Source organism: Pseudopipra pipra, chromosome 5, assembly GCF_036250125.1.
Source record: "Pseudopipra pipra isolate bDixPip1 chromosome 5, bDixPip1.hap1, whole genome shotgun sequence".
Lineage (NCBI taxonomy): Eukaryota > Metazoa > Chordata > Aves > Passeriformes > Pipridae > Pseudopipra > Pseudopipra pipra.
In genome coordinates, this window is record NC_087553.1 from 3,834,021 (window position 1) to 3,855,096 (window position 21,076).

Consider the following 21,076-nt stretch of genomic DNA (forward strand, 5'->3'; position numbering starts at 1 on the left):
AGCTGGGGCAGTTTTTCCAAATATTTCCACAAAAAAGGGGCAGGACTACTCAATTAGCCCAGGCAAGACACGTTTGACACTGTGCCTAAAAATACTGAGTATCACCAGCAGTTAAAATCTCTGCTCAACAGCCAAACTTTGCACAAGGGTGTTTGTCAAATCATCTTCTACTTTTTCTCCTGCCAACTTGCTCTTTGGGGAAACCCCCCTCAACTCTTCCCTTACACTCCCTTTCTGAACCGTCAAAATAAACCACTAAATAAAAACGTGGTAATTTTCTAACACAACGCAATTTTACTGTGCTTGATTTTACCATTAGTGATGAATCCTTAATTATTAAGATATGGGCAAGGAGATCAGCAATGTGGCTGCTGACATGTGCTTTCAGGGAGCAGCTCTGAGGCTGCCAGCCCACTGCAACGCCAGAGGCTGCCCAGCCTCCCTGCCCTGCTGCTGTGGAGTCCCAGAGGAGGACACGGGGCGATGCCCTTCAACGACAGCTCAGCTCTGCTCTGCCACACCTGAGAGTGCCCAAGGCATGGCTTGAGGTCCCAGGGGTGGGAAGGCAGAGTAGCAAGAAGGACGTTGGACCCACAGGACAGCACAAGAGCTTATTTATAAAACACCATCTCCATGAAACAGAAAATGGAATGAAAGAAAGGACTATAGCGGAGGTAGAAATTAAATTCACCAAGCAGGGAACCAAGTCATAAATGTGAAGAAGACTCCAGATATCAGCCATGACATGCTGCAGGGCTTTCCTCTTGGCTCCCCCAGGAACAAGAGGCACACAGAAGACTTCCCACCAAAGAACAGCAGCCCTTTCACATGCTGGCACACCTGGCCATAAAGCTGGATCTGCCATTCCCTTAAGGGGACCCATGGTCCCTGTCAGGCTGCTGCGGAGACAATTTCAGGTTGGCTGTCTCACCAGTATAGAATCATTTAGGTTGCAAAAGACCTTTAAGATAGAGTCCAACCAGTAACCTAACCGTGCCAAGTCCACCACTAAATCAATCCCCGAGTGCCACATCTACACATCTTTTAAATACCTCCAGGGTTGGTGACTCAACCACTTTCCTGGGCAGCCTGTTTCAATGCTTGACAACCCTTTCCATGAAGAAATGTTTCCTAATATCCAATCTAAACCTCCCCTGGTGCAGTTTGAGGCTATTTCCTCTTGCCCTAGCACACGGGAGAAGAGAAAGCGCAGTGAGACCTTGGGCCTGACTCATCCATAAATCACCAGAGCTCTGGATAGCTGTAATTTGCTGTGAATTTTTCATGCTAAAATCAGCTGTGTGCTGTAGGCACGGGGCCAAATGGAAAATAAACCCAGGCTCAGGAGTTTCCAAATACCCTTATCTTGGTGAGACAACACAGCGACCTCTCTGAGCTAGAATTTGATTTTAGGTGCAGCTCTAGAAAAATGAAGACACTGAGCTGCTTAGAAGCACAAGAGGGTGTACTCGATCTCCAAAATACTCTCATCTGCCCTATTTCTTTCCCCTTTCTCCAGACTCCCAAAGGAAGTGATTTATTGATGACTGCTTCCAGAACTGTCAGAGAAGAGCAAGGACATAAGTGTTAAACACACAAACAAGGATTTGTAGGGATGGAGCTGTATGGGAGATTGTAGTAGCTGTAGCATAAAGGAAATAAAATGTCTTTAACTTCCAAAGTTCTCTTGCCAGATGGATTCATAATTAAATCATTTGCACAACAAATAAAACAATTGACTGTTGCTAAGTTTTTAGGTAACTGCTTATTCTCACACACAGAAAAAGTTAATGAGATGTTTTGGCTGAAATGTTAAATGATACTTCCGTAAAGCTATTCCAAAAACCTAAATTTAGATTTGATTGTTACAATGCCACAGATGCTGCAGATGGCTAAGGGACACTCTCATATTGTTTTATCATTATTTATTAATACTTTTAAAAAAGGTATCAACAATAGAATTTAGCCAGTTTCTATGTATCTCCACCTCTACTCAGATTTTCATTCACACTGAGCAGAACCTTATTCTACAAATAATCAGCATCACTGAAACTATTTAGAAACTTTACGGAATAACCCTTTTCTTCTGTCATGGCAGAAGACTTAAAATTGTATTTACAGAAATTTAACTTAATGAACTTTTGCCAGTCTTAGCTATGTACTGGTGAAGAATATTTTCAGGATAAGAAGTTTTAAAACAAGTTCCACTTTAATATGGTGTTTTAATTGATTTGAAAGCACATAAGTTATTAGCTGCCCTGAGGGCCAAATTTGGTCTCAGCAACAATGCAAGGCAATATTCCCCTGACAAGGCTGACTGTAACAGCAGTAATTGAGTAGGTCTGATGGTGAGGACTAAGAGGAGAAGCTAAGGAGTGGAGTGGGACAATTGTGGTTTCAATCCCCAACTCCTTGATGGGACAAAATCTGAACAAGCCCAGGACTGCCTGACAATAGTGAATGCATCCCCCAGGAACTGAAGAGAAAAATGATGAGTGTTCTCCAATGCACAATTGCTGTGCATTGCTCCTTAAAACAGCGTGTGCAAATGCAGCCCAGCACGACTGAAAATGCCCCAGTTTCTCACGGACTCACAGAATGGTCTGGATTGGAAGTGACCTTAAGGACCATCTCGTTCCAACTCCCCTGCCATGCACAAGAAAACCTTTGCTTATGTTGTGGTTTAATATCTTAGCTTGCTTGATATTAAAAAGCCAAAATCATCAAAAGTTTCAACCATCAAATTAAAATTGATGATTGAAAGTTCAATTCATCACTCACTTAGCAAGATCATCTCTCTGACCTACAGGTTTCACCTTAACAACCCTATTTGATGAGACAGATTTGAATGGTTTATAAAAGAAGGAAGAATTCAGCCTCAGGAAGTGAGATTTCTAAAATCACAACTTCAGGACAGTAGAGTCAAATTAAACACTGGTAAACTTCAAGTCTGAACTTTAAAACATGGAGAACAATAATCAAAGTAAAACCTGGCACCTACCCACTTCAGCCAAAGTCTTGATACATGACTCCACTGAGGCTTTCTGTGTTGGGTTTGGCCAGGTACAGTTGTAAATTCTAAAAGCAGATTGCAGCAGCTGAATAAAAACAGGTTGGTGTGTCTGAAAACAAAAAGATAAACATGGAATTTTACCCTTCAGGATCTCCTCACAACTGCCCTGGGGTCTGACACAACATAAACCGAGGGGTTTTTAGCTTATAGACTGAAGTCACAGCTCCATTAAATTCTCTTTGAAGTTTAGGACTGGTGGAAACAGAAATCAATGCTGCACCTCTAAAAAGGCCAAATCATGCAATTTTTCTTCATAATGACAGGCAAACACAAGAGAGAGCAGAAGGACGGGAGTCTTCCCAGTTCTCAGGTATGTGTCCTTCTGTCATGGGACACAGCACTTTTCTCACACAGATACAGAGATAGGCCATCATTCTGCAAGGATCCCCCTCTAATGAATTCACAAGAGCCAGATGTAAATCTGACCACACTGAGCTGCCTACTGGTTCAGAGATGTAAGTGATTAAATTAAGTGTTTTAAAGAGGAATTAAGCTGCTAGTCAGTGGCATGAGAGGGGACAGAGACATTAAAGGAGGATGAAAAGATACAGCATTCCTATGCAGGGAACAGAAGGTATCTCATTAAAAGACTGAATAACATATTTGTCTGTGTCTCTTTTCCTTACCTGGAGGCTGGTGCTGTTGTCTGAAAATGGAGAATTGAAGAAGCCGCTCACAATGTTCATTACAGGCTCAGTGACATATTTCTCCAGAGATGTGTCTGCATGTTTACGATCTGTGGTTGTGTTGCAAACCTGAAGGGAAGAAGGAGGAAATAATGGCATTTACTTCTTTTCAATAAGCAAGCTTTATTATCTTGTATTTATTACAATACATCTGATATTTCTTTTTAATATAAAACCAAATTATTTTTATACAAATTCTTTCAGGGATTACTATCTTAGTGCTCAAGCTGTATTTGGGAGAGCTTATCTTTCTTCATGGAGGTCCATGTTGCCTTTTGAAAACCCTTCTCTTCTGGACTAGCTCTTTCTGGCTGGCTGTCTATTCTTTCCCACACCATGAAGAAAAGATCCCCTTAAATCAGCACACTGCAAGCCACTTACACATTTAGACAGATTCAAGAAGAAAATGGACCTTTCCTCCCATTGTGGGGTTGGTTGGAAGAAGCTTTAGAGACAGATGAGACATAAACAACTGAGGTTAGAAAGATTTCATGTAATGTTTAACTTCTCTTTACAATTACCACAAATGGGTGGCAAAGGTGAAGCAGGAAAAATTTAAACATTTTTGCAGGAAAAATGTTTAAAAAGAGGTAAAGAAAGGAAAGAGCATAATCAATACAGCAGCCTTTGGATTGTACTGTAGGACAGGCAGCATTACTTAGGGAAGCCACATGGGGAAAATACAAAAGCCAAGCTAAAACAATGAAAGAAGGGAATGGATGGTACCAGGACAACTCTGGAGCACAGAATGATGATTAAATGGTGGGAGGACGTGGGAAGATTTGTACAAAAGACTCCTGAAGACTCCCTTTGGTACAACACTAAAAGTTTGTTGCTACATAAAGATGTCACACTTAAAGAAAGGAAAAAATTACTGGGGTGGATTACATCCTTCAGTATTTCCTTTATTTCTTTTCAACACTTGTGAACATCCACACAGAGTCATGTTGACTTTGCATATGTCAGTGTACAGAGTACTGGAAGGAGTCTACAGTCTACAGTCAAACATAGTGAAAAAGCAAGACTGGACAAATAAGGAGTAGAGACTATAGTCACACTATGTCTTCAACAGCCTTTAAATAAGCAGTTCTAGTCATGTGTAACAAGAAATGAAGGCAAAGTTGTTTTCTCTTTTGCCTATGCAAGCCAAAGATGACTGCAATGTTCTGGGGGATCTATGCAAAAGCAGAATTTATTTTGTATACAGGCTCCTGGGGGAGCATTTCATTACTGTCTGTGCTTTTAACACACAGTCATGAACCTGAGTGGTACACACTTACCATTGCATCGCTCCAGGGCTGGGGATCTGCAGTCCAGAGAAGCTGAGTGAATTGCTTAAGGTCACAGAGAAAAGTTGGTGACAGAAGCAGAAAGATAATCCACAGCACCTGAATCTCACACAGGGCAAAGATTCCCTCTAATTACACACTGCCACTGTCACACTTGGAGGCTACAAGACAGCAATTTCACCAGGAATGTTTTAAGGAAGGTTGCTGACATGACATCCCAAAGCACCCGTGTTCAGGGAACACAGAAGCACCTTGATTCTAACACACAAGCACTGTCATATGGTAGGCAGAGGAATAAGCAAAGATATCTTGAGACCTGGAGAAATGAGGCATCTTGAGGAGCTTTGCTTGTCTGCTTATCTAAAATGTGTCACATAAGTCATGCCTCCATGTAGTGCATTTTTTATCACCCCAAGAAAGGAAAGATTTTGGTCAGAGAAGCAACAGTGGCTAAACTGAAAGAGCAAACTCTTCAGCCCTTGAGTTTTGGGGATAGTATGGCACCATCATCACTGCCAGTCCTCACGAAGGTAAATGATTCAGTTAATAATCAAAACTTGTTTCAACAACAACAACAACAAAAAGAGAGATCATAGAACTAAAAACCTCTCTAAGTTCTTCTGCTTTTAATTAATCTGCATGCCAGTTTTGGCTGGAACCAGTAGCTCTGAGGCTCAGCACTTGCAATCCCAGTGGGAAGACAGGGAGCTGTGCACTGCTAGCATGGTGAATTCTGAAATCACCGAAACTAAATTCCAAAACTTTTAAGTTTTCCCCTTTAGTTGCCTGAAAAGCAGAGCCATGTGTGTGGGGATGCCACTCTGCTCCAACAGTGGTCTGAAAAATTCCCAGCGCAGAAGCAATTTGGAAATCCTCTCGTTTGTTCTCATCCCTCTGCCCTTTGGGGACTGAAAGATCTTTCTTCGTGGAAGAAAAATACCCCTGAAATGCATGAAATGGAGATGAGGATTGAGAAAACAGTGTTTAAAAACCCCTTAAGAGGCTTTGGGACCAAAACTCACATGAATAATACTTCAAAACTTCTGCAGTGAAAGCCAGGATGTCTTTACGGCTGTCAGATCCTGGTTCTTTCTTTAATCCTGCTCAGACTGCACAGCTGCTGACTGGGCCACACGCAGGAAAGGGAAGCCTTTCCTTCAGCAGCAGCACCCACTTTGCTCAGTGCAACGCTGTAAAGTCACACACAGGAGAAAGTAGGTTGGCAGAAGCTGCAGGAACAGGGTGTGTTTGAAAGCGCGACTGCTTTTGGCAAACCCAATTTATACACGAATCCGCCTCGTGCCTGCTTTGCAATGTATCACATTGTTGAAAGAAAAATGACAGTTGGGGGCTAAATATTTCCTTCCTCAATCCAGAAACAGACTAAAAAAATTCGTTATTTTTTTATACACATATATATATATGTATAAAACCCCAGAAGGAATCCAACTTGAGGATAACACTCTCCGTCTTTCACCTTAGTGCTCTCTAATAACAGACTCAGACTCAAAGCTCACAAACTCACCCACTGACAGGCATTTGTAGCAGTTAGAAGAAAAGCATTTCCCCTTCCCCCACACAAAAGCATCCCTTTTAGCTCACTGGAGCACAGAGGATCAAAGGGCTCTTTTTCTAAATGCTTTGAAAGCTATTGTAACATCTTTCATGAGGCTGACAGCCTTCTAACTGTCCTGATAGCTACAGAACGCTGATGTATTTATAACACATGGACTCTGTCTAGGCTCCAGAACACCAAACCTGAACAAATACACTCAATAACCTGGAAAATACAGCTATCCATGGGGAGCTGGCTGGAGAGCAGGACAGGCCAGAGCACTTCTGATATGCTCTTTTAGCCATTAACCAGGAAATAAAGAGGACTAATTAGGCATCTGCCCTGAGGGCTTTGCAGGAGAGCAAAATAAAACTGCTTTTTGGCCACTCAGTACCAACAGAACCTGCACACAAAATACAGTGTTAATCACACACTCAGTGTTCACCTCTGAAGACCTGGAGTCTAATTTCTCTCGTGAGAAGGGTAGGTGAAAGCGAGCCCAGTGCTCACTGCCATCAGGAAAACCCTGCATCGTTTAGCACAGCGCAGTTTGTCTCCAGGCTCAGGAGAGGAAATGTGGACAGAGCCCTCTTTTTACATGTCTATTTGTAGCTCAAGGGCACAGAAAATTGGTCATGTTCAAGGGCTGGAGAGGAGGGATAGTCTGTTTGGAGGGTCAGGGTCAGGACACATCAGGAAAGGGCAACCCAGAAGGGGAATTAAACAGGAGAAAATACTTCTCGGGGTAAAACCAGCAAGGTTAAAAGTCAGAATGCCCCTCCAAGGATGTTTCTGATCTTAATTTTCAGCAGAGGTTGGTTTGTCAGAAGGGCTTTCACTTTATAACGCAACCACAGAGACAAGACAAACAGCAAGTAAACAGTGTTTGGAGAGGACTAATTACTGCTGAAAATGGCTACCAGCAAAAAGAGGGAGCACAAACATCCCTGCCTTAACCTGCTCACGGGGGGGGGGGGGGGGAAATAAAAAATAATAATAAAAAAAATAATAAAATAAATTAAAAAAAATAAAAATAAAAACTCCAACTATTTATAAGTTTTCTGTTTCACAGGGCAATGAACAGGTCCCAGTGCCTATCATAGAGCACAAGTCTTTGCACTCATTCTTCTTTTAGCTAGAATTCATAGTATTTTCTCCCAATAGGTCTCATAGAAATTATTTTGTGGCACACTATTACTTTGGGGTGCATGTCTGCTGCAGGAGTGAATTGAGATTCTTTAACCTTTTATTTTCTTTATTTCAACAAAATGAAGAATGCAAGAAGTGAAAACTTATAAAATGTAATGGACCACAGATTGGGAAAAGATAGGCATGTACTATCACAACATGCTCTATAATATCTCCAAAACACTGTCCAACATCAAGGATCAAATATAGCCCAGCAGCCACCAAAAACCTGTGGCAGAAGTGAGATTAAAGAAGGAACATAAGCCAAAGAACACTTTGATCCCTCATCCTCACTGTAACAACAAAATAAAGGAAGAGATTACAGATGTGGGGGTTTGTTTTAGTCACCACCATAATGACATGTAACACATGCTCTCAAAAGATGTACACAGGCTCTCAACCCTGTACATGCACTCAGTTTATTTTTCTGGAAGAAAAGAGAAATATCCCCTTTTAGAAAGAGAAGACTGCTAATAATTAACAGGTTAAGTGATGATAAAAACAACAAACCACTCTTAGCCTATTGTCAACTGTGAATAAAAATAGTTAGCAAAATAAAAGAACTTCACCAAATATAATATGTTGTGAAGCTTACCCTTGCCATATCAACAAGGAAGTTCTCAAATAGCTTCCAAATATGGTTACTGGCATAGATTTCTTTCATTTCCACTTCGGTGTCCACATAACAGTGGTTAACAAAATTAACATAGGCAATTTTCACCTGCAGGAACAACCGAAACACACTCAGTATAAAATGGAACAGTAAAAACAATTAACGTAATATTTTGTATCTGCAAAAATACTGAACAATAAAGATGATCCTCCCAGTGCCAACAAACATTAATACCTTCAATAATGCATATGTTTGATTATGAAGATTTAAGGAGAAGCACAGCAGCACATGCCTTAATGTACTCACTGAAAGATCACATGAAGAAAAATGAAAAGGTTTTGCAAACATTCTCACTCTAATGACAAAATCCTCATGAAACAACCCAAATTCTGGTATTTAATATGATATTAAGGCTAGAAGGGTCTGGCTCTAAATCCAGGAGCTGTCAAAATGCAGGACACCCCTGCACTTGCTGAGTTGACTGTGGTGGATTGATGCCTTGTGACAGGGCTTGCCAAATATAAAATAAAATGTCTATAGCAGAGCTGGGACTGCAGTCCCTGTATTCCCACAATGCTATTGCAGCACTTTGGGATCTAAGTGAAAGAGAAAAGTTGTGGAGCACTGGGACTGCAGCAATAGCAGCACAGGGCTTCAGAGGACTGCAGTTGCACTGCTCTCCAGCATTGTAAGTCTGCATGCACACAGCATAAAAATGGACAGCCAGAGCCTGAAATGTATAGATTAGGTATAAACATATGCAGATGCACTGGAAATTTCCTGTCACGGTCAAAGGAGACGAGATAGTTGCATATGTTTAACGCAGTCAGGAGAAAACTCACATCAGACCTTCAGGTTTCCTTTGTTTGGGCTTTTTTTTAATTAGCATCTGTTGAAACGAACGTTAGGAGGAACTTCTGAGCAAAATCAAACATTTTTCTTTTTAATAAAAGAATCGGTTGATCACAAGGGGACTTTTCCATGGTACAGAGAGAGCCTTAACGCCTGCAGGCCTGAGTTCTGTTGCCATGAGCCCCATTTATCCATCAGATAATATCCCAGCCCTACTGAAGCATGACAGGTAGTAGTTGCAGAATTGTGCCTCGATATGTGGTGAGTAAAAACATTTGCTGGACTGCAGTTAAATTCAATAAAATGACGCTTCACCTCAAACTCTTCACTGACTTCATTTCCAACAAATTCAGGCAGCAACAAAACGTTACCTTCACCAACCATTCAGCTGGGTCTTCACAGCTACAGCCAGAAGTTATGAGAGAACTAAACTCTGATAGTGACTTGACATAGCCAGGAAAACAAAACAAGGTGTGTGACCTCAAGGGCTGACAACCAAAGCATAAGGGAGAAGAAATTTTCTGCTGAAGAAAATTCTGTCTTGTCCTTTCTCACTTATTCACCTGTTTCCAGCCCATTTTCTGTACAAATATTCAGCTTGTCAGTATATTATAAACAACAAAACACTGAGTTTCTAAAAACGCTAAGTCTGCTTTGTCATGCCGTGAATCCTACCTCAGGAATGCAGTCATCATGGGTCACTACCCTCACTATATCATCCAGTGGCAGGAGGGAATTGCACTTGATCTCTGTGTACACATTCTTTCCCTCTGTACAAGCTGCCAGCAGCTCCACCAGAGTGATGTGATATGCCAAAGGCCCACTTTCATCGGCTCGGTCTCGCTCTGAACACATCATTTGAAGCAGGACTGGAAATGATGCTCTGTCGTTGTAGAATATCAATACATCTTCACCACCATTTATCAGCTGAAAGAGATATCAAAGTTTTAAGCACCCTGCACTGCAGTAATTTTGGGCTCAGTGATCTTAAAGGTCTTTTCCAACCTAAGCAATTCTATGATTTTCTTAATTTCTCATTTCATTCTATCTTTAAGTATGCAACGACTGTCTAGCAAAAAAGAAGCACCAACTCAACAACCAAATAAAACTTATTTTGATGTGGCTTACCAAATGCACATGTCAAAAGAACATCCAGACTTCTGCTCTTATCGACACGTGCAATTCTGGAATAACTCAACAAGGAGCAAGTTAATGCAAGGTGAATTTGAGGTTTAATTTCTATGTAGCTCTGTTTTACTTAAGACAGTCTGCCATCCTTATTATTCCTACCATCTCAGTGTTTATTGAAGTTAATTAATTACTCTCACCTCCTACTCTGAGGCCAGGATGCATTATTATCCCTGTTTTATAGACAGGCACTTGAGGTGCAGGGAGATGAAATCTTCCATGCTGCCTCACACAAAAAGCCTGTGGCTCACCCAGAATGGAACCCACCTGTTCTCCCACCTTGCTCAGCATTGGAAATAAAGGATGATTCTTCCCAGCCCATACAAATGTGACAGGTGGGTCATGACATTGTCAGTGTCATGTCAGCACTTCCATTTAACAGAAAACTGGTGTATGTGATAAATATTTGATCCTGCTACAAGTGCATCACTCATCTCAAGAGGATCCAGATCCCACTGCCAGTGCTGCTCCACAAGCTCGAGCAGAGCTGGGACAGGACAGGAGTCCTGCCCTCTCCCCTTTCCTTTTAAGCATAATGCCCTCTCCGTGTGAGTGAAAATAAGCTCCCACAAGCCTTTCCTAGCACAAAATACAGCTTGGCAGCATCACATATTCTGTGAATTAGGCTCTTGACATATCTAATCCATATGTGGCATGAAAACCCATCTTACTGAATTCAAGGGTGGGAAAGCAGCAAGAGCAGGAATGAAAATTAGTCTCCCAGAATGAAAAGTCAAGAAACATTTCATTACATTTTCCAGGGTTTCAACATTTCAAATTTTGAATTCACAACTTTTCTGTTTGTGTTTTCCCCAGTTCTTCCTTATTTTTACTTTGACATTTCGCTGGAATGAATTGTGAATTCAGTCTTTCCTGCAATTCCTATTTCTCATTTATCTCCGGGTTTCTAAAAAATTTTTAGTCATGACTTTCTCAGACATTTTCTGGACAATCCACAGTACAGGAAAAGTTTTTAAAGAGACAAGAGCTTGGGAAGGGGGAAGGAGACAGAACAGGGACCCATTAATTTCATTGCACTCAATGGCAAAAAAAAAAAAGGGGGGAAAAATATGAGTATTCAGAATGTTGGAAAATTGAACTAACTTTTTAATACTGATGTTTGACATTATGCTCTTAGGACAAAATACTAATTAAAAAAACCACATTTGACCCTCTGGGAAGGTACAATCTCTGTCACTTTCTATTAAGTTGTTCACGACATTCTCAATAGTTTTTTCCACTTGGGTACATTTTGCACATAGAAGACGACAACAACTCTTTCCTGGTTCCTCTAGAGTTACACTCCTATGTCAAATCCAGACCTACTCTGTACCAGTATTGTTTGACATTTATCAACAATAAATATATATCAGTGATAGGAAAAAAAATCCCCAAACCAGCAGCATTTTCTTCTACTAAAATATATTTTGAATGAGTTAAGAACTCCATGAAAGTATAATGAAGGCTGGTCATTGGAGCAGGTGTTGATGCTTTGTGATATATTACTCCAGAACACTACAGGTAATAAAAACCCTGCTGCAACACTGATCTGGTTCAACAGTAAACTCTGCTTTCCCTTCTGTAATAGTGTTTGCACTGACAGGCACGGTTCTTCCAGGAATCTCAAAGTAGGCTTGTAATGACAAAAAGTGCTCTAAGGAACCTTACAGGTCGGTAAACATCATTACTAGCACTCCAGAGACATGGAGAGCAAGGATAGGAGAACAAGTGAATAAGTCAAATTGGGAATGTTCAATGTCTTTTATGACAGTGCATTTCCTAAAACATGTAAATATGGTCAGTTCATCCCTCACACCCAGTAAACAGGGATAAGCCACAATATACTTCCTGTGGGTGAAAGAAAACACAGGAGTGGTTGAGGCATGCTACACAGTCATATTCTGTCTTGTCTTGTGGTAAATTGTTTATGTGCCCCATCTGGAGGCACAAAAAAAGTTACACCACTTGTTTAAGGTCACAAAATCTCAGTTTTCTACTGAGGAACTGTCCTGACTCTGTGGCAAGTTCCAACCATTTGGCTACACCGTTCCCTTTATATTGGATTGCCAGTCATGCACCATTCAAATTTCACTATTAGCGTCCTTCTCTGACAAATCATAATTGCTTACCTGTATTTTCCTACTTTTTTTAAAAACAGATCTTACCCTCTTTCATCAAAATTTCCTCCCTCCCTCCAGGCAAATTCCTGCAGGACTCATGGTGTGAATGACATATCCAAGTTCATTTCTACTTTTATCATGCAGCCAGCTTGAAAATGTAATATGACAATTTATCTTTGTGCTGTTGTAGGGCAACAACAAAATACATTTAAATTGAGAAAAATCCAAAAATTTTGTTGGATGTAAAGGAAGTAAAGGAATGTTTGGATGTAAAGGAAGTAAAAACCTACAAGAAGCTTTGGTGGAAGGGGAGAAATCTAAAACCAAAAATGCACAAGAACTGTTTCAATTATGTAAATCAAAGGCTTGTAATTGATATTGCATGTTAAAACACTTCAGTCAAATTGAAAAGGTTGAGGTGGATTCCATTAAAGGTTATCCATGTAGACTGATGCTTTATTTTCTTAATTATAAGTTTTCCCTCTTCTTGCTGTGGAATAAAATTTCAGCAGGGCTTAGTTTTGTTCATACCACAACTAGAGCTTATCTGTGATTTCTTTGCAAAGATGACTCTCAAAAAAAAAAACCAAAAACAAAACACCAAATCAACAAACACTAAACAAAAAAAGAAAAGCACTTTGTAAAGTAAAGAAAAATGTTCCTTGGACATTGGATGTTCCTTGGATCCTACCAGGACTTTTCACCATATTCAACTTTAACCACTGATTAATCTCACTGAACTGCTAACATAATTACACTTAAATGCACAAGTGTCTGCAAGTTGAAGACTTCATATATCATGCTCACTATATATCAAATCCTAATTGCAGAGAAGTCAATTAGGTATTTTCCTAGGAACTTTAATGGCATAAAGATTTGTCCACAAACCACTCAGTGGAATTTACCAGGTCAGACAGAATCTAGCTAGTTAAAGCTAGAGTAATTCTACTGACTCTCACGTAAATGCTCTGGAAGAAAACAAAACAAAAAAAAGGCAGAAACCAGTATCTAAAATTGTTCCATGCTGAAAAAAAGTGGTCTACAACAACACTATTTAGACAAGTCCATAGAGGTACAAGCCTCTTACACGGCAAAACTGTGCCACAAGGTGGGTAAAAGAGACCCTAAATTACAGTACAGGAAAATGAAGGTTTATGTAACTTTGAGATTTCCATGCGACATCATCTACAAATAGACATCTCTGTATCACCATGCTAACACTCATGTTTTCTTTCTAGTAGTTATACAGATGGCCTTACAAAATTAGATCAAACTCCTAAAAACGTCTGCTAAAATATTCATTATTTGTGATACTGTTTAAAATTCTAAAGTGAGGTACCAAGAGCAAAAAAAACCAACCTCAAAATACATGAGTGATTAACATGAGAACCCTTCTCTTACCTCTGTCATTACCATGTCCTGGCATTTTTTCACATATTTGCCATCTGCTTTCACGATGGTCTGCAGGAATCGCAGGTACTCCACGTGCCGCCCGTGGGTCTCAATGCAGTGCACAAAGTGCTGCACCACCCTCTCACTGATCTCGTTACACAGGAGGTAGTTGTTCATGAAGATGTGCCTCATGGTTTCAGCTTCCAGCAGCTGGAACAGGTTAAAATCAAAACAGCATTGTAAGAGCGGATTTGCTTTGGGATTGGAAGAGAAAGGCACATTGGTCAAGGGAAACTGGGAAAATCCAACATGCACCAGCCCAGTCACTAAGCAATGATCTGGGGCCTAGATATCTCCACACTTCCCTATGAGTATAAAATGGTCCTTAAGTGGACATAAACAAAACCTGTGTCCATGTGGAAGGTGAAGACACACACATAAATACACTGCTAGAGCACCCTATTCTCTGTGGTGATCAATGACAGGACCCGAGGGAATGGCCTGAGGTTGTGTCAGGGGAGGTTTAGGTTGGACAGTAGAAAAAGGTTCTTCCCCAGAGGGTGGTTGGACACTGACCAGGCTCCCCAGGGCAGTGGGCACAGCACCAAGGCTGACAGAGCTCAAGGAGTGTTTGGATGATCCTCTCAGGAACATAGTATGACTCTTGGAAATGGTCCTGTGCAAGGCCAGGAGTTGGACTCAATGATCCTTGTGAGTCCCTTCCAACTGGTCATATTCTGTGATTCTGTGAGTTTGGTATACAGGAACCTGAAACCACACTCATCTCACAATCAAACTTGGCATTGAGGCAACCACGTGAGAGGATTAGTGGTTGTGACTCCCTCTGTGACTGACAGAGGCATTTCCAGCAGGCCAATCATTGCATGTGCAGCCTGATCACTTCCTGAGAGAACATCTCTTTCCACAGGAAACAGAGAGGGAGCCTAAGGCTGCGTGTCAGTGAGCAGCACAGAACAAGAGGAACAGATCAGTAGCAAGAGGAGATTTTGTGCATTCTTGGGGCTTTTCCTTCAAACTTGCTCTGATTTGATCCCTTGGACTAAAGGCTCATGAGTCAGGTGTGCTCCTAGAGAATCCGTCTCTTCAGTGTCATCTGAAAGGAATCCACACCAAGTTTGCTCCATAATGTGGACAAAAGCACCACAACTGTGATGATGACCAGGATGATCAGGAAATCAACTTCAAAAGAACAGAGATGCAAGTGCAAGCAAGCTCCCTACTTGGCACCTGAGTGAAGTGTCTGTGTCAGACATGATGGAATCTGGGCACTGGTCCCCACTGGGGTCAGCTCAGTGCCATTCACTAATTCCACAAAAGAGCATAAATAAAAAATAACAGAACAAATGCTTCCTAATGTACACAGGTCAGGATCTACAATCTTTATACTCACAACTCTATCTAATAACAGCATGCTTTGCTCAGTAGGTCTGCCACAGAGCAAGAGCCATCCTATATGAATGTATCTGCAAACACACATACATATATATACAAAGGGATTGTGACAGAAAGGTGTATTGTAAAGACAGTGATTTAATAAAAGATTGAATTTTAGATTAGTTGATTCAAATGGGGGCACCATCAGCAAAAATTAATGGGTCTGATTCTGCTGTCACATGAGCTTCATGACAGCGTGGTCACAGCATCAGACTCAAGCTAAACACCATGTGATGATGTGACATGTTCATAGATACTTCCAGTAAAGCCCACAAGTAATGTTGTTTTCCACTTGTAAAATGTGAACATTAAAAACAATTACATAAAGAGCAACAATAAGGGGGAGAAGAGAGAGAACAGGGAAAGGAGAGAGAAGAGAGAGAACGTAACTTAATGAAATTATTTATTTAGCACTGGAATTTTTCACCAAGACCAAATTTACTTCCAGTTATAATATTCTGCTTAAAATTAAATACTTACCCCTGGAGTTAAGAACAAGTTGAGATTTTTGTGGAGGAGAACTTGATTCTGAGGATTTCCTCGACAGAAATTCTGAAGAAAAGTGTGGGCTAGATTCATAACTTCATTCATCTTTTCATCGCTCTGCAGGAAGAAAAGACAAACAAAATCAGATGGGCACACCTAAAGATACTTATTAAAACCAAACAAGGTCAATTCAGCCAGGAACAAGCCAATTCTCCTGAGCCTCTATGGGGCAGGAATTCTCCCTCTGGCAAAAGCAACTGATCTAGTTCCCTCCAGAGGCCATTAGTGGCTGTACCTTACTCTGAATCAACTTGACCGTAGGAAGTCACAGGTAGGAGCACAAAACTCCAAGTAAGATTTCCTAATGCCTGGTTATATTTTCCTAGTTTAAAAAAAAAAGTGCAAAGTGGCTTAATTAAAAAAAAAAAAAAAAAGGTCTCTAGCCCACATTAATTTTAAGCTTTGGCTAAGGTTTGGCTTTTATATAGCTACATATAGAAGCAGATGTATGTGTGCATGTGTGTGCACACCTACAAAGATACATATGCTCATACACGGTACTCCCACACAAATATATGTCTATTTTATATCCCCATTTCATATTCCTCTCATGTAGTATTCTAATTATGATTTGATGAACCACCTCTATGGACAAGCACTATTTTGCTGATGACACCTGAACCCAGTGTCTGCATCATAACATCAGTGGGTAACACTCAGGAAAATGTAGGCCAGTAAAGGTTTTATCTTCTCTCAGTGCTTCCTGTAAGATCTAGAAAAGATCTGCTCCTTAAAAGGCTACGTAGATCATTCATTTGTATGCTCCATGCCACTAAATCAGTACAAAATCACATTATCTTGGTTAAAAAAAAATTGTAAGTGGAACTAGGTTAGAGATGTCCACCACAGAAACAAAGAAGTTATTTCAGATTTGACCCTTGAAAGCTTTTGGTCCACCTAATGTACCTACAATAGCACTCACATCAGTACCCAAGAGTGGGATTTAGATTCCCTGGCAGGAGCTGTGTTAAACCAATACTTCTCACTGTGCAGTGACTACAGATCAAGGTTTGCCTATTATAGGAATGACAGCACCGTGACATCCAGGCACCCGAGGCAGTAAATATTAAGTTTTCAATAATACCTGTTCTGTGCAGGCAGCCATACTTAAACTGAGCCCAAACCCATTATTCTTAAGGTAGGAAATCATCATTTCGTGTTTCTACCACATTTGACCAAATTCAATTTTAAAAGATATTCACATTGACTCTTGAGCCTCTTGAGGTTTTCTTTTATTGAGCTCATGTTCTTTACCACTAAAGTTATGAGAATAACCTTTTCATAGGGGATCTGCAGAAGGTCCAAGACCACCAAGTGGGCACCCATATTTTTCAGCAATCGCTGCTGTTGGTTCCGACCTTTTTTATTCTGAACACACAGTTTGCTGAGTCGAATCAAAATCTACAAACAAACAAACAAATAAATAAGCATGAGAGCAAGCAAAGCACCAGCCATGTCACACAAAACCAAACAAAAATACTTTCTTTCAAAACAATTACTAAATTACTTATCGAACAAGTATGTCAAGCAAGTTTCTTGGCGGGTGTACCAACCTCTTTAACAATATTGTAGTTATTGCTTTTAATGCTGTCTATCTGGGGTTTTTTGGTCCCATCCTGGATTGGGCTCAAAATGTTTGACTCCTGTAATAAAGAGCACACCACAAGAGGAGATTTATTGCAATTTCCTCAACATGAACTAATTGTGTTTAGTAACAGTCAGCGAAGAACTATTACAGCAGCTCAAAAGGAATTGATATAACACAGATAATAAAGAAAAATATTTGTTTATTCTTTATCCACTGGTCCAGTGAATGAAAAGATTCACATTCAAGTCCTCCCTTTGTTTCAAATTTCCAATGCAATTTGAGGCAATTACTCTTATGATTTCATGCTTCTGATCATCCTAAACTAGAATATGTCCCTAAATCAGACTAGACATCCCAAGGAATTAAAATACTGTGAGAATATGGACCATAAGTGTATTCTAGCACTGACCACATGTTCCAAAAATCTGTAATACATCTGGAAAGATTACAAAATCTGTGTATGTGAGCATTAAAAAGTCTGGAGAAAGAGCTTAAGATGACCTCTGCAGTTGAGATAAGTAGAGTGGAGTTCTCAACAGTACAGGAACAAGTAGCATGTGGAAATTAGAGATGTTCCTCCCACAAAAAGGATGCTTCTGTCCTTAGTCTCTGGATGATGCAGGAAAGGATTTAAAAACAAATAGGAACCATATGTTAAGCTGCAACATCAAGTCATGATGCCGTATGCTCTGGGCCTTGGCTCTTAGAAAGCCCCAGCTGGGTATGATAAATAAGAGAAATCAAGTCAGCAAGTATCTGCCAACACCCACACACCTTTCCATTCATGTCTCAAATCAAAACACGGAACAACATCTACACAAATAAGAATACTGGCAGTGTTGGGGTTTTTTTTTCCTGCTGTCAGCTATGGTAAGCCTTTCTTAACTACAAACACAAAAATCTGAAAGACTGGCCTTTGGATGCTTTATTAAGCATGAAGAAAAACTGCAGCAAATCTTGAGACTGCTTGAAAGTATAACCAGAAGGATGTAAACCAGTGGAATGGCATAAAAAAAAGAAGAAACAGGTGCCTTTCTGAGTTTCATTGTGTCCTCAAACTTCCTACTGTTTTAGAGAAATCTCCCAAAACACACACGTGCATGCCAAGCTGAATGTTTGTATGTCTTGAAACCTCTCTCTGAACTTTCTTAGCTGATGGTGAAGTTGGAGAGTTCTATAAATCCCATCTGGCCCAAATTTGCAGTGAGGTAAGAACAGCTGCACCACTTGGCCATGGCGGCTGTTTATAACAGTGTCAGCACCACTGTTTAGCGTGGTCATGTTGATCTATGCTGCAAGAGTGGATTTTATTTGTTTAGGTTTGTTAGTATGCAGGCTGCCATCTCTCTAGCTCTTTGAATCAATACTATGCAAGATATTTCAGGCTTTTTGCTATAATTAACCACCCTTCTCCATTGTGGGACTGCAGGTTAACCAAGATTAATTTACCTGTTAGTTTTATCAGCATTCTTCCTCAATCAAAGCAGTTTTATAATCCATGTGAACTATATGTCTTATCTGGAAGTGGTGATCAGCATTAAACTGCTGAATCCGTCCTTTCTCTTAACAAAATAAAAATCTGTTTATCGAACCTGTAAGAGTATGCCAGGGATGTAGTTATCAAGAGAATCACACCACTGGGATACCAAAGGCACTCGTTATGCCCCATGATAGACATCCTCTGTCATACTCTTCCATAGGGGACAGGGAGGCATAGGGATCTCACTGAGAAATGTTCTCACCTGAGTACTCTACCTTTAGGAAATGGTATTTTCTGAAAAAGACTGTTTCCTCTATTCATAGAATTCCTGGGATATCACTCTGTGTCAGCCTTAGGATCCTTTCTTTCTAGTTCCCAGTGGAAGCTTGCAGCTTAAGCAGTTCCCTGCCACTGAAATAGTCTCCCTCACCTCAGCAGGGCAGCAGTGCAAGGCACTTGTCAGTGCCCCCAGGGCAGAGCTTTGCCCTCCACAGGCTGTATTTACTTATTTACTGTATTTACTTGAACTTCCTCAGTGAAGGGTGAAGATGAGAAGCCCCACAAATGCCACTGCACTGCATTCCAGCTTCACCCAAAAGCACTTTCACTGAGCCTATTTCTCCTCCTCAGAGCTGTGTTTCTGGTGCCACACCACCAATTCATCCTCCAGGGACAGGACAATAAAGATCACACTTTCCATAGTCCATGGTGTCCATACAGACTCGGAACACCCTTATCCCACCCTTAGAGAGAATCAAGTGAACATGCTTTATCTGCTTTGCCTTTCTCAAACAAGGTTCAGTTACGTGAGACCAATTTCAGTATTTCTTCCTAATCTAATACAGTGTCCAATTTATGTCTGACCTAACTCCAAGCACTCTTTCCTAGAACTCTGCTCTCCAGTTTCTATCAAGACAGTCCGGCATGGATGCAAGATTTGCCATTTTTCCTGTGGAGAATTCTGGATACTTTTGGAAGAACAAGACCTTTTTGCTACAAATCCCATTTCTGGAGTCATATGACTTCCAAAAAAAAAAAAATAATAGTACTACAGGTTATGATAGAAAGGTGGAAACAGTTACCCAGAAAGACTCAGAAGCCCAAAGGCAAAAAAATATTTATATTTTAAAACTGTCATGTACATCTACCAGTGCGCTTTGGTGAGGATAGAAACTTATGCTTAACATTAATGGAATGTCATTTAAGCCCTTGTGTGCAATTTAATGTTGCTTGGGAAAAATTAAGCACAGGAAAATGAAGCACATTCCCTAAAGACCATGGGGTTCATCCAGCTCAGTGCTGAATACCCAGCATCCAGTTCAAGAAAGCATGGATCTCATGGGATTTTTATCTGCTTGAAGCCAAGCCACCTGCTTCACACGTTGTAGATTATGAGTAGCACGTCACCTCTAACATCTGGCTTAAGATCTCAAAGAGAATAATGACTATCTAACATATTTTTTTTTGCAAGGTAAAAACATTTGCTGACTATTAAAGAATAGTTTAACAGGGGAAAAAAAATAAGGGACAAGATTCAGAGCTATTGTAATCTGGCACAGTTCTCAGGGAATTACCACCAGATGATTTAACCAGCAGATTACGTATTACTGTTCTGATACAATAATCTCTCTGATCTGACAGAGATATTATTGTGCATCTACTGGAGCACTGCTAATCCACACAGACCCAGGGATGCCTCCTGGGGAAAAAACACTGAAAATATCCCATTGAGAGATGCCTCTGTTTCAAGCACATTGCTTGAAACAATCCCTCTTCCTGGAGTTTCTCTGCTATCAAGACTATTCATAGGAATAGAGAGGATCTTATTACACTTTTAGAATGTATTATAGCTAAATAACCTTGTAATCCTGCTGCAATTCTGCATCCTGTTTCCCCATTACCTTTCCCATTCATTAAATACATAAGGAAGATTTCTTTTCCTGCTAGAGCTATGCTCAAGGAAAGAAAGTAGGAAATCCTACATACTTAAGCTCATAAAGCCCAGATTCCTTCCTAGTTCTGACACCACTAAATTCAGCTAAGTTAGATCA

The 21,076-nt window shown here is 40.5% G+C and overlaps 1 protein-coding gene across 5 annotated transcripts in view; it reads right to left on the bottom strand.

The window, feature by feature from the left end:
- ITPR2 (inositol 1,4,5-trisphosphate receptor type 2) overlaps positions 1-21,076 on the bottom strand; it is a 270,280-nt gene that overhangs the window by 123,727 nt on the left and 125,477 nt on the right. For all 5 annotated transcript variants that reach the window (XM_064654170.1, XM_064654172.1, XM_064654171.1 and 2 more), the window contains 8 exons: positions 17,511-17,600; positions 17,233-17,358; positions 15,892-16,014; positions 13,966-14,166; positions 9,932-10,183; positions 8,387-8,512; positions 3,700-3,828; positions 3,002-3,122 (listed from right to left, as the gene is read on the bottom strand). In XM_064654170.1, the coding sequence (XP_064510240.1) occupies positions 3,002-3,122; positions 3,700-3,828; positions 8,387-8,512; positions 9,932-10,183; positions 13,966-14,166; positions 15,892-16,014; positions 17,233-17,358; positions 17,511-17,600 (1,168 nt within the window). The remainder of the gene's footprint in view (positions 1-3,001; positions 3,123-3,699; positions 3,829-8,386; positions 8,513-9,931; positions 10,184-13,965; positions 14,167-15,891; positions 16,015-17,232; positions 17,359-17,510; positions 17,601-21,076) is intronic.